Source organism: Primulina tabacum, chromosome 17, assembly GCF_025594145.1.
Source record: "Primulina tabacum isolate GXHZ01 chromosome 17, ASM2559414v2, whole genome shotgun sequence".
NCBI classification, from domain to species: Eukaryota; Viridiplantae; Streptophyta; class Magnoliopsida; order Lamiales; family Gesneriaceae; genus Primulina; species Primulina tabacum.
The window spans coordinates 30161650-30175718 of record NC_134566.1 but is presented as its reverse complement, the minus strand read 5'-3'; the positions used below and the strand labels follow the sequence as shown (position 1 = coordinate 30175718).

General features: G+C 32.4%; 2 protein-coding genes across 2 annotated transcripts; both read left to right on the top strand.

Annotated features, from left to right (window-relative positions):
• Positions 1-376: 376 nt before the first annotated feature.
• On the top strand, positions 377-2062 carry LOC142531514 (3-ketoacyl-CoA synthase 6-like). The gene has a single exon (XM_075637668.1). The coding sequence runs from the start codon at positions 416-418 to the stop codon at positions 1904-1906; it is 1491 nt and encodes a 496-aa protein (XP_075493783.1). The 5' UTR covers positions 377-415; the 3' UTR covers positions 1907-2062.
• Positions 2063-10679: 8617 nt separating this feature from the next.
• Positions 10680-13687, top strand: LOC142532075 (cytokinin hydroxylase-like). The gene is made up of 5 exons (XM_075638386.1): positions 10680-11067; positions 11146-11372; positions 11574-11815; positions 12517-12901; positions 13153-13687. Exons 1-5 carry the CDS (start codon positions 10791-10793, stop codon positions 13570-13572), a joined length of 1551 nt encoding a protein of 516 aa, XP_075494501.1. The 5' UTR covers positions 10680-10790; the 3' UTR covers positions 13573-13687.
• Positions 13688-14069: the final 382 nt, after the last annotated feature.

Here is a 14069-nt window from a genome sequence, read left to right as displayed (position 1 = left end):
TTTATATATAATTTAATATTATGTTCAGCCATCATGCTCACCAATAAAATGTCACTCATTTATGTTTAATAGCATCTAATAGATGAATGTCACTTCGTTGATGAACACGATGGTTGAGCAACACACACATATATATTTGATATAATATTGTTCAACTATCGTACTCATGTTTTCGCTGAGCATGACACTCATTTATGTTTAATCAAATTCAATATACGAGTGTCATCCGATTGATGATCAGCATGGTCATGGACCAGAAAACCAGAGGTAAGCGAGCGTTGTGACGTTAACCTGTTAATTAATTATTCCTACCTGCCTTCATTGATTGCTCGCTCACTCCTCACAACTTAGTCTTTAAATTCCTCCTCTCGTCATCTTCCTCCAACTCAAATCCTTCCTCCGTGGCCTAGAAAAAATGCCGCAAATTCTGCCAAATTTTACCGGTTCCGTCAAGCTCAAGTATGTGAAACTGGGGTACCAATACCTAGTCAATCACATCCTCGCCTTCTTGCTTATCCCGATCATGCTCGGAGTCCTCGTCGAAATCCTCCGTTTAGGCCCCACTGAGCTGCTGAACATCGGGAAGTCCCTCCACTTTGATCTTGTCCAAGTCCTGTGTTCTTCATTCTCGATCATTTTTATCGCCACCGTTTACTTCATGTCGAAACCTAGATCGATATACTTGGTTGATTACTCCTGTTACAAGCCTCCGATTAACTTCCGGGTTCCCTTCTCCACGTTCATGGAGCATTCCAGACTGATTCTCAAAGATAATCAGAAAAGTGTCGATTTCCAGATGCGGATTCTTGAAAGATCAGGCCTTGGTGAAGAAACCTGTCTACCGCCGGCTATACACTATATCCCGCCGACGCCGACGATGGAAGCTGCGAGAGGAGAAGCTGAGATAGTTATCTTCTCTGTCATAGATGATCTGATGCAGAAAACGGGGATTAAGCCGAAGGATATCGATGTTCTGATAGTGAATTGCAGCCTGTTCTCGCCTACGCCGTCCCTTTCCGCCATGATTGTGAATAAATACAAGCTGAGAAGCAATATCAAGAGCTACAATCTTTCTGGAATGGGGTGCAGCGCTGGATTGATCTCCATTGATTTAGCCAGGGATTTGCTCCATGTTCTTCCAAATTCTCACGCTTTAGTAATCAGCACGGAAATCATCACCCCAAATTACTACCAAGGTTCCGAAAGAGCCATGCTCCTCCCCAACTGCCTCTTCCGGATGGGCTCCGCCGCCATCCTCCTCTCTAACAAAAGCCGAGACAGCCGACGTGCCAAGTACAAACTCGTGCACGTCGTCCGGACCCACAAAGGGTCCGATGACAAGGCCTACAAATGCGTGTTCCAGCAAGAGGATCCACAGGGAAAAGTGGGTATAAATCTGTCGAAAGATTTGATGGTCATCGCTGGAGAAGCCCTGAAGTCGAACATAACCACCATCGGTCCACTAGTCCTCCCGGCTTCCGAACAACTACTCTTCCTTTTCACCCTTATCGGCCGCAAAATCTTCAACCCCAAATGGAAACCCTACATTCCAGACTTCAAAAAAGCTTTCGATCACTTCTGCATACACGCTGGCGGCCGAGCGGTCATCGACGAACTCCAGAAGAATCTCCAGTTGTCAGCTGAGCATGTGGAGGCTTCAAGAATGACGCTACACAGATTCGGGAACACTTCTTCTTCCTCACTCTGGTACGAAATGAGTTACATCGAAGCTAAAGGGAGGATGAAGAAAGGCGACAGGGTGTGGCAGATTGCATTCGGGAGTGGATTTAAGTGTAACAGCGCCGTCTGGAAATGCAACCGAACCATCAAAACTCCGACAGACGGGCCCTGGAAAGATTGCATCCAGAGGTACCCGGTGCATATTCCAGAAATCGTCAAGCTCTGAATCAACCAAAAAGTTCATAATTTCATGTTTTTTTTTCCATTTCTTGACTTTTTTTTCTTTTTCTGGAAGTGTCTACAAATACTCCGAATGGTTAAATATGATGTAACAGTTTCACGAAATTTATGAGTCATTAATAAATGATACCAAATTACAGCATCTTCTCGAAACCCGTAGTTATGTGTTGAGTCAAATTCGAAGTTAGTATTAATTAAAAAACGACACTATTTAGCTTCTATTTGAGTAGGTTTCTTGTGAGACAATGTCATGAATCTTTATATATGAGACCGATCAACCCTATTGATATTCAAAATAAAAAATAATACTCTTAGCATAAAAATAATTTTTTTAATGGATGACCCAAATAAGAAATCTCTCTGACAAAATACAACTCATGAAATCGTCTAAACACAAGTTTTTGCCTTTCCATTATATCTTAAATATATTTCATTTTATGAATAAAATCATCATGATTGTCAAATATAAATAACAATAAATATTTAAGTGTAAATTATAACAATAATATCTTTAATTTAATCTTGTGGTGCATGAATTTATAGAGAATTTAATTGTACAATTATAATCTTCTCTCGTCAAATAAATCATATCCAATTTTATGAGGATGGTTGGAGTGATCATTCTCTACCAACCCCGCACCCAAATCACTCCGGCCGGTGCCCGACAACGCACACACTCCCGATCGCCAATTTGTTGATCATCATTTCAAGCTATTGTACACATATATATATAACTCAGGGGCATTCGTATCTTGAAATGTGGGAGTGATTGTACACATGTTAGAGAATTTGCTCATCAGAAAACTGATGCAAGACTAACTTTAGCATAAGAAAGTGAAGCTTGCATTGACAAACTATTCGACACACGGGACCTAGCTGATTGATGTCCATAAGCAATCTTCCTGATCTAAGAGCAGCCTGAAATGCGACTATGTATTTGTGCACGAATGCGCTTGGAACTCTGGTAAGGTGATTTTTTTTTTTTTCCAAGTTTAGTGTATTTCTAAAATGTGATATATAAGTTTCAAAATAATTATATTAAAATTTTGACAAAACCCATTATATCGGGTGACAAATATACATATTTATTTTTCAAAGTTAATTATGAGGCACCTAAAAATAAATTCTCATTATCAAAGATCAACTTTGATATTCGAAAGTTTGCATTGTATTATGACTATGTCTTTTGTGAGATGACTTCACGAATCTTTATCTGTGAGACGAGTCAACCCCACCGATATTCACAATAAAAAATAATACTCTTCGCATAAAAAGTAATACTTTTTCATGGATGACCCAAACAAGAGAACATTCTCTCAAAATACGACCCGTGAGACCGTCTCACACAGGGTTTTGCCTTGTATTATATAATATTTTCCATTGTATCAAAAGTTATAACTGATGAGAATAATACTATTCAATTCTTTTAAATCGATACTATTTTTTAGGATTGTAGATTTATCAATCTATGATTATGTAATATTAATTTTGTGATGTAAAATAAGTTGGAAGTAGATTGGAGAATAACTACGGTGATGGTAGTGGAAGTCGAAAATTTTGGTAATTCAAACCCGTCAAGGAATGGGTGATATATAATTCCCAAATTTGTTGTGACTTTCATATTTCATGGAAATTAGGGTTTTTGTTCTCATTGACTTTTTTCAAAATTGGGTGTCTACCACACTAAATACGATCACCAACCAAGTTGAAGAAAAATTAACAACATAGTAGATAGCTAGCTAGGATGTATATATAAAAAATTATGTTACAAATTTATTATGACAATTTTATTATTAAAAATGAGAGAAAATTACAATTTTAATCCTTTAGATTGACTTGTTTTTTGTTTTAGTCTTTTAATTTATGTTTGATTTTTACGCAATAACTTTTTTTCGTTTAAAACTAATAAAACCATCGGATATTGTTTATTTGACAGTGATACTATGTTACGTGGCTTATGTGACAAGAATAACACTTAAATTACACACATTGAATATACATAAACAAAAATGAGAAACAACACTTTTTTCCTCCCATTTTGAAGAATTGGGTTGTTTTAGTTTATTTATTTTTTATTTGATGGATTTTAACTTGATTAATATGGGCTTAATTCTTGTCACATATGCCACGTATTAGAAAATCAGTCCCAAATAAAAAATATTCGATAAATTTAGTAGTTTTAGAAAAAAAAAGATAAAAAAAAATCCAAGTTATTTTATGGAAACTAAACTTTGACAAGTTACGAGACTAAAACTCAAAACATGTCAATTTACAAGACTAAAATCACTATTTTTCCTAAAAATGAATTATGCGTTGTATTCTCTCTATTAAGGGTGGGAAAAAATGCCGAATTTTCGGTATATCGAGATTACCGTACCGAAAAATTACCGAATTTTCGGTATACCGAAGATTTCGGTACGATAACAATACTGAATTTTTGGGTAAGTATGCAATTTGAAAATTTTAGTATATACCAGAATACCAAAATACCGAAAAAATATATAAAATTTTAAAATATATAATATTTTAAAACAATAAATTTATAAAATTTTAAAAATATAAGGTTTTTTCCGATATAAGTCGGTATATATCGATACCATACCAAAATTTTCGGTATACAGTACAATTTCGGTATAATCTGTATGCTAGTTATACATACTGCCGAAAGTTTCGGTACAGATCGGTATACCGAAAATTTCGGTACGGTAAGTAATTTTCAGTACGATATACGACATATAATTTTCGGTAGGGTATGGTGTATACATATACATATATGCAATGCAAAACTGAAATTGAATTAAAGGAACTCTACACCGAGAACAAACTGAGCGGCAGCCATGCCGTCATGGAAAAGGACGAAATAAGTGTGGAAGACGGCGGCCAGCTGGCCTAGAACCGCCTTTATATCAGCGGCGGGGGTGGTTTAAATCATAAATTTAATATTGCTCTCTGTAAAGTTGACATATATATTTTACACAAATTCTTTTATTCTATCACGGATATATTTATTAGTTTACTAATAAATTTATAAGTTATTTCATGTTTCATTAAATTAAGCAATTAACTAATTTGTGTAAATAAATAATCTATTTTATTTAAATAATCGATGTAAATTAAGTAGTATACATAAATAAACCATTAAATTTATTTTAAAAAAGTAAAAAGAGATTCAAATCCAACTTAAATAACACAATATAAATATATATATATATATATATATATATATCAATTAAATTATTTGAATCACTATATTCAATCAATGAAGAAACGTAGATAATTATTTTATTTTAAACAAGTTTTCATCATATTATAATAAATAAAGTAATATTATATTACAAAAATAAATAAATCAAACTGATTTAAAACAATCATAAATATTAGGTACAATAATTGTACAAGCTGATAGAACGATCAACACGTAGCGCTCGAGTTATTTTACTGTTTAAAAGATTATAATTGTATCGTTCTCATTAAATATAAATTTTGATAAATCTGCCACTGCAATATTAGAATTTTATATTACAAATTAAATTTGTACATTGTTAACCGATTGTAGCTAGGAAATGATTTTTTCAAATATTTTTTTTAGAAGCTCGTCATGGGCTATATGCGTAAAGAATTGGCAATAATTTGGGCTTAAAACTGGCCCATTTGAAAAGAGCCCAACAAATGTTAAAAAAAAGACTCCTTTCTTTTTCTACCCAACACATGGAAACAAAGCACATATATTTAAGTTTTAAATAGGTTCTTTATTTGTGAGACGAGTCAACTCTACCGATATTCACAATAAAAAGTAATATTCTTAGCATAAAAAAGTAATATTTTTTCATTGATAACCCAAATAAGAAATTCGTCTAACAAAATTCGACCTGTGAGACCGTCTCACACAAGTTTTTGCCTTAAGTTTTTAACTTAAACTAGGAATTAATCAAAAAAATTAATAGCACAATTACTAGCACGGTATGTATGTTATTGCGTTAGTTCAAGAGTGTATTCTGTATACACCGAAAGATATCGGCTGTGGGTTCTTGCCTAATAAAAAAAATTGTCTCGATACTGGATAATTTTCGATGTTCGAAAATAAGAAAAATATATATATAATTTTAGTTATTTTCAATTGAGAGAGTCGTGATTATGAATATATGATGGTTTCAAATTTACAAGTTCCTCCAACGATTTGAATTAATCTCATTAGTTTTGAAGGAATTGTAGTAGAAAAAACATTATTCAATAATGTTTGGATGGATGGAATTGAATTAAATTGTTATTTATGTGCAGTGATTCATAACGATCATTGTCCTCTCCCAACCTTTTTTGACTCGTATTTTCTTCTTCTTCTTCCCTTTTTTTCCCCTTTCCAAATCCAAATACCTTTCGCCTTTTAAATTAAATCAAAGGGTCGGGAGAACGTAATCATTAATATATTATAAAATTTTATTTTTTCACGCCCTTTCCGCATTTGATGACATAATTACCTTGACTTGCTTTTGCGTCCCTAATTTCAATAATATCTCCCTCAACAAAGAATTTTATTTATAGATATATAGTTCATGTATGATTAAATTCCAATTACCTCATATATATATATATATATATATAAAAGTTTTTTTATAAGATTGTATCACTTTTATGTGATGGTCTCACAAACATATATCAGTAAGATGAGTTGATCTGATCTATTTTTACAATAAAAAGTAGTACTTCAGATATAAAAAATAATAATTTTTCATAGATCGAATGAAGTTGAATATCCGTCTCATAAAATTAATCTGTGAAAAAGTACGTGAATATAAAACATTTTGTTGTACACACCAAAATAAAGCATTTAAAATATGACTTTATTCATAATTAAAGGAAAAATACTTGTTTCCATAACGACTTCCGACCATAGAATCAATTTCCTCCTATAATAAGTTATATAAATATACAAGAGAATGATAAATAAAGCAAACAGAATCTTTTTAGGTACGTAGTCACATTAGACTCATTAATTTCAAATATTATAGCATGTATAAAAAAATATCTATAATTATAATTTGAGTAGGTCTTTTTTGAGACCGCATCACGAATCTTTATCTGTGAGACGAGCAATCTTTACCGATATTCACAATAAAAATTAATAATCTTAGCATAAAAGTGATATTTTTTCATGGATTACTCAAATAAGATATCTGTCTCACAGAAAACGACCCGTGAGACCTCACATAAGTTTTTGCCTTATAATTTTTTTACATTATTATTTTCATATCTTTAGACCACTTATTAATTAGTTTACTCGATTTCTAAATCAAGATATTATTAAAATCATTTTATTTATAACAATTTTTGTCATTCTCGTGTAAAAAGGTGCTACTTTTACTTTTACGACTAGAGACTTTGAAGTTTCGAAATCCAGAACTAAAGGAGCTTATCATGGTTTATAAATACCGTTAATGGCGTTTATCGTTAAACTAATTATTTAAATTATTATTGAAATATAATAATTACTTCGCTTTACAATTATTACATTTAGTTGCGTTATAAACAAGGCATGTGAGTACTCACTCAGCTTAGTTTAAACCTAACTTTGAATAATTGTCAGGGACTCAGTGTGAAGTAACTCCTCTAAGACAGTAACTGAAACGTAGTGTTTGAACTATTATACAACTTAAAATATTAGAGCTGCATCGTTACCACATTTTATGGTAACAGACCTTTTTAGTAAAGTGGCAAGAATTATATCCTATAAAACGAGTACCGAAGTGTTGCTTACACTCATCTAATCAATAAGTTTTAATATTACAACGAAATTATAGAAGCGGATTATTATTGATTATATAGTACAAATTAAATTAATCTTTCTTCTTCTTCTTTTTTTTTTCTTCCTAAAATTGATTGATAAATGAAATACAAGGGAAGTACTTCAAACTTGCGAGTATTTTCTCGCTTATCTATGATATCACTGGTTATTGTATAATGGTCAAAAGACCTCTTATAAAGAATTAATTATGTTAGGGAAATTTGTATGAAAAGTTTCAAAGAAGGGAGCAGTCCCATTATTTCTCCTTACTTTCTCAAAAGCCTATTCATCATGCATGTGTGATGCATGGGATTTGAAAGAACTACTTTAGCTTCTTTTCTAAGTTGACTTTAGTAAGGATCATGCTAATTAATTATCATTACTATTGATTTTAACACCACACAAATTAAATATGGAAAAAAAAACTATTTTCCTTTTTTCATGAAACTCATTCTCCAAATTTATGTAATTTTTGAAATATTCACGTAAACTTTTTAGCTTTCGAATATGATTCTGTCTCGTAAAAAACAATTTTTCATATATGTAAATTTATCAAGATTAGAAGGATGGTGATAGATAATAACCCAATTTTAAAATTGACACCTAAATTAATTGTAAAGGCTCAAGCCCGATATACACTCCAAAAAAATCTATAATTATTCAAGTATCTCATGAATTATGCTTAAACTCTTTACCTTTCGTAACATTTTTAAATTGTTTTTTGACTTGAGCGTCAGAGTATCTATACCGGAAAAACCCCAAAGCCTCTGACATTTCTTTGTGACGCAGGTGAGAACCCACAAAGTTTTCTCTCCACCAGCTACTATGACCTGTTTACGAGTTAGTTGAAGTACCCATCTACGATTACTTGGATCCGTTTACGAACCTCCAGAGTAACCTGGATAATAACAATTTTTTGCTACATCATATGCCTTTGTTCATTATACTGAATTAGAAACATAAAATCATGCTCAACTGCTTATAGAGTTGTGGTGGTACTGAATCGACCATTTTGCTTGGACTTTCTAGCTCGGCACGACGTTTTTCTGTTGCCATATCCTTATAGCTTGCTCTGGACTCAGCAGCTAAACTCCAAATCTTAGCAGTGGTAGTGCATTGTGATCAAGGGGTTAGATGAGATGAGATGAGATGAGATGAGATATTATGTTGTTGCTCATCACCTTGATAGATCTGACTTTAGCTTGATATATACTAGTTGAGGTGTAGTCATGATTTAAGTACTATGAGTTTGGGCTGTCATATCCTCATTTCTAGCTAGCTAATTTTAAAAAATTTTGTTAGATCAAATTTGCAGTAGTTGAAAAAAAAAGCCAAAATGGTCCTTTAAGTTGCTTATTTTGTAATTTGAACTTGTAAGTATTCGAATTTGAATCTTAGTTATGTAAGTAAGATTGTGTTTTGACTTTTGGTCGGCATTTTATAGTGTCACATCAATATTTTCTGGCGCTACATCATTACTTCGACGGAAAATAACCATAATCCAATACATAACCTAACTTCAGGTGCAAAACTCAAATTTGAAATACTTAGAGGACGAAATCACAAAATATGCAAACTTAAAAAGATCAATTTTACTATTATCCCTAAAAAATATATGAAAATTGGTTAACAAATCACTCTCAAATCAGAATCTCATTTCTGAAATAAATAATACATAAAAAGAACCTAAATCCAAAAACATAACCATGAAAATGCTTAATTTAAATTATCATATGAGCCCAATATAACCCACTTATAAATCAATTTAAAGCAAAACCTAATTTAAGCATTTATGGGACTGATAGGGATATTATAATTTTATGAATGGAGTACAAAGAATAGACAAAATTTAAAATAAAGAATTTGGATCGCTATAAATAGATGGAAAGGTGATATTTATTTCTAAAAGTCTGTCGTGAATTAAACACATAATTTTGTGCAGTGAATTTTATCTTCCCAAGTAGCTAGAATAGAATGAGGTCAACCAGCTCCTGATGTGATCACCCTTTGCCCAACACTTAAGGCCATATCTTCTTTAGTTTGTAGAGCCAATCCAACCCTCTTATTTGAACTAAAAAAGCACAAATATTGTATATTATAACTTTTATAAAAAAGGAATGCTATATTTTTGGTAATGTAATTTGTATTTTTTCTATTTTTAGTCATGTTAACTGTGATTTTGTATTTTTAGTCAGTCCTATAATTTGCATGTTTTTTTTTTTTTTTCATTTTTGGTCATGTTACAATGGATTTAAGTTTTAGTCTTGTGAGTAAAGTCGTAACAAGTTAGCCGTACTGAAAATGTGACATGTATGTTGTTTTCATTTTTTGACCGATAGACACGATGAATTCCAATAAAAAAATGATCAATTTTTTTTTTAAAATAAACATACAAGTTACATGACTAAAAGTGAAAATTCATCGTGTCCGTACTGAAAATGGAAAATAAATGCAGGTTATTGTAACGAAAAAACAAAATCACTGTTAACATGACCAAAAATGAAAAAAAAAATATAAATTACATGACCAAAATATAATTTTTCTTTTTAAAAATAATTTTACACTGTACCATTTAGAATGTTTTTTTATATATTTTAATGCACAAAATTATCGTACTATTATGTTATTATAAAATCGAAAAATGGAAAAAAAAATGAAAATTTGCACCAATCGTGTCTATTTATTTGGAGTTCTTCCACTTCTTCTTTTTTGGGTAATTACAAATAATTTTCTTCCTCGTGATGTACGCTGGTCGTACGATAACACATTTTAAACGACAAATGTGGTTTTTTCGTCTTTTAAATTGTGTTACTCACACTAAACTTTATGAAGAAATAATAATAATTTCATTCTTAAAATATGTTATAATTAATTGGGTTCAAACGAAGAATTTTATTTTAATTAATTTCATCAATAAAGTCTTGGACTTTCCTATAAAAATGGACTACCCCTACCCCTCCCCATAGCTACCAAACCAAATCAAAGAACACATCCCATTGATCCTTTTCCCCTTCCATATATACCTCTAGTTTTTGTGATTGTAAAATTATAAATCCCCTATTTTTACACATTATACTGAGTTTTTTCCACCATGGCAATGGTGGTTTCTGTAGTAATTTTCATCTTTCTATACATTTTCTTGAAAGCTGCCTATGATACAATATCATGTTACTGGCTTACCCCAAAACGAATCAAAAAAGCAATGGAAAAACAAGGGGTATATGGTCCGAAACCGCGGTTTTTGGTCGGTAACATATTGGACATGACCACTTTGGTGGCGGAATCAACTTCAAAGGACATGGATTCAATCCATCACGATATTGTGGGTCGTCTTCTCCCTCATTTCATCGTATGGTCGAAGATACATGGTATGTAAGCAGTAAAATTTGTTCATTTCATGTCGTGAAAGTTATGTGATATATCATGATCATAACAAACTTGTGTAGGAAAAAGATTTATATATTGGAACGGGATTGAGCCAAGAATGTGCCTAACCGAACCCGAACTGATCAAAGAACTTCTGTCAAAGTATAGCACCATTTCTGGGAAATCATGGCAGCAACAACAGGGCTCCAAGCATTTCATCGGGCGAGGCCTGCTAATGGCCAATGGCGACGATTGGTACCACCAACGACACATTGTCGCGCCGGCATTCATGGGAGACAAACTCAAGGTTACATAATCAATATTTTTATCACCATAATTGGTGTACAAAAGCTGTTTTGCATGGTGAATTTATTTTAAATATTTATGAGGCGGTAAAGTGACTTAGCTATTATATACATGCAAAGTTAAAGTTTGACAATGAGTAAATGAAACCCCAGATAATAAAGAAGCAACAAAAAGTGAAGATTTTTATTGAATATTTGTGCAGAGCTATGCTGGATACATGGTGGAATGCACTACACAGATGCTTAAATCCTTGGAAAATGCAATGGAAACAGGCCAAACCGAAGTCGAGATCGGAGAATACATGACTCGTCTCACGGCAGATATAATTTCCCGGACCGAATTTGACTGTAACTATGAAAAGGGAAAGCAAATATTTCATCTCTTAACTGATTTACAACGCCTTTGTGCTCAAGCAAGCCGCCATTTATGGTTTCCTGGAAGCAGGTAATTAAAATGTACACTTTATTCATTCATTATTATTGTATTTTATTAAAAAAAAAATCATTGTTGATTTTATCAACTTTTTTTTAGAAAAGGCTCCATATATTTTTTTGGTGGGAAAGATTTATTTCTTTTATTTGAGCAGATTCTGTACGTGTTCTTTTGATTTTATTGATATTCTTTGCCTGTCGGTATAATTATTAAATTCCTAAAGTTTTTCAACCTTTTACTTAACAATTTTTTAAGACGACGGATTCCAAGAAATGGGATAAAAATCACTGTTTCTTGGAACTGACATGTAACTATTTTCCCTATCGATTCCATTAATGCTAAAACCCAAAAAATAATCATGCATATACTGGTGCAGAATAAGAAATTCCAACTATACTGAGATATTTAATTTATTATTATATTATATTATATTTTATCATATATTTTCTTAAAACATAATAAATAAATTTAAAATTGAGAAAATGGGATTTTAGATTAATGTGACAGAAACCAGATGTGCTCAGGTCTTCTATGGCTGAAAGGGTGAGTTTCGGAGTTTTGATACAGAATTTAAGTTTGTAGCTTAAAAAATATTTAAATAAGTCTAATTTTATAAAATGATTTTATTAAAAAACAACAAAAACTATTTTAGTGTTCAAATAAATGATTCTCTGTTTAAAGTATTACGTCAACTTACTACCAACCATCCGCAGGTTTTTCCCAAGCAAATACAACAGAGAAATAAAATCCCTGAAAATGGAAGTGGAAACACTGTTAATGGAAATCATACAAAGCCGAAAGGACTGCGTCGAAATCGGAAGAAGCGAATCATATGGGAACGATTTAGTTGGGATGTTGCTGAGTGAAATGAAGAAGAAACGAGAATCCAATAAATTCAGCTTAAATTTACAGTTAATAATGGACGAATGCAAGACTTTCTTCTTTGCTGGACATGAAACCACAGCTCTTCTATTGACTTGGACTGTTATGTTGCTGGCTAGTAACCCTCTTTGGCAAGAAAAAGTGCGAGAGGAAGTGAAGCAAGTTTGCACCAATGGCGGCGAACCCTCTGTCGATCAGCTGTCAAAGCTCACTTTGGTAAGATCATCAATAATAATTTTTGTTTGGTCTCTAAATTGCCGTCTTCGTCCAAGTTTGGTCCAAGTCCAATAAATTGATTTTTATTTTTAGAAAATATGATATCAATAACATGACATTTTGCTGACATGACGTTGATGTGTTTTGCGAACGAATTTTGTAATTTTTGCTGCTCTTTTTGTGGGTTTTTCCGATTAATTGTTTTGTGTGGATCAAAACAAGAAATTATTTAGAAATATATCCTTTTGCAGTTAGGCATGGTGATCAATGAATCCCTCAGGTTATATCCACCTGCATCTGTTCTGCCTCGAATGGCGTTTGAAGACATAAAATTAGGTGAACTGTTCATTCCAAAGGGTCTTTCGATATGGATCCCGGTTTTAGCCATACATCACAATGAAGAAATATGGGGCAAGGATGTTAATGAGTTCAACCCTAGTCGATTCGCTTCGAAATCATACTCGCCGGGTCGACATTTCATCCCTTTCGCTACTGGTCCAAGAAATTGTGTAGGCCAATCGTTTGCTTTGATGGAAGCCAAGATCATATTATCCATGTTGATATCAAGATTCAGCTTTACTCTCTCGGAAAATTATCGTCACGCCCCGATAATCGTCCTCACAATTAAGCCTAAGTATGGGGTTCAAATATGTTTGAAGCCCTTGAATTAATTAATAAGACGTGACAAATTTTGAGTTGAGTTAGCAATGTAATAAAACCGAATGCTCGGTTTGATTAATTTAAGAACAGTGAATTGTTTGGCTCCTATTAATTACTATATTTGAATGCCTAACTTATTCAAGATGCAAAGTCACAAATTTACATACATTAATTTAATTTTGTATTAATGCATTATGGTTTTATTAAAACTTTAGTTAAATACATAAAATGGTGTTTATATTTGTCAAGTTATTGACGATTAATTTTTTAAAATTAGACTAGTATCTAATTTGTGAAATTGTATCTTCCATATTGAATTTCGGTTTTGTTGATACTATCTACATGGGTAGTACCCTTATCTATACAACACATAACATTTATGCTGAGTGAATAAATTATAGTGACTTATCGAACCATGACGTATAGATAAGTGATCATGATTCATCACACAACACACGTTTCATGTACCGGGTGAATAAGAGACGCTACCCTTGTGGGTAGCATATAA

Bases quoted from the DNA above. Each gene is read 5' to 3' on its own strand.
- LOC142531514 (XM_075637668.1), top strand. From the start codon at position 416: ATGCCGCAAATTCTGCCAAATTTTACCGGTTCCGTCAAGCTCAAGTAT.
- LOC142532075 (XM_075638386.1), top strand. From the start codon at position 10,791: ATGGCAATGGTGGTTTCTGTAGTAATTTTCATCTTTCTATACATTTTC. The intron at 11,373-11,573 runs GTTACATAATCA...ATATTTGTGCAG, and splicing joins TCATGGGAGACAAACTCAAG to AGCTATGCTGGATACATGGT. The intron at 11,816-12,516 runs GTAATTAAAATG...AACCATCCGCAG, and splicing joins TTATGGTTTCCTGGAAGCAG to GTTTTTCCCAAGCAAATACA.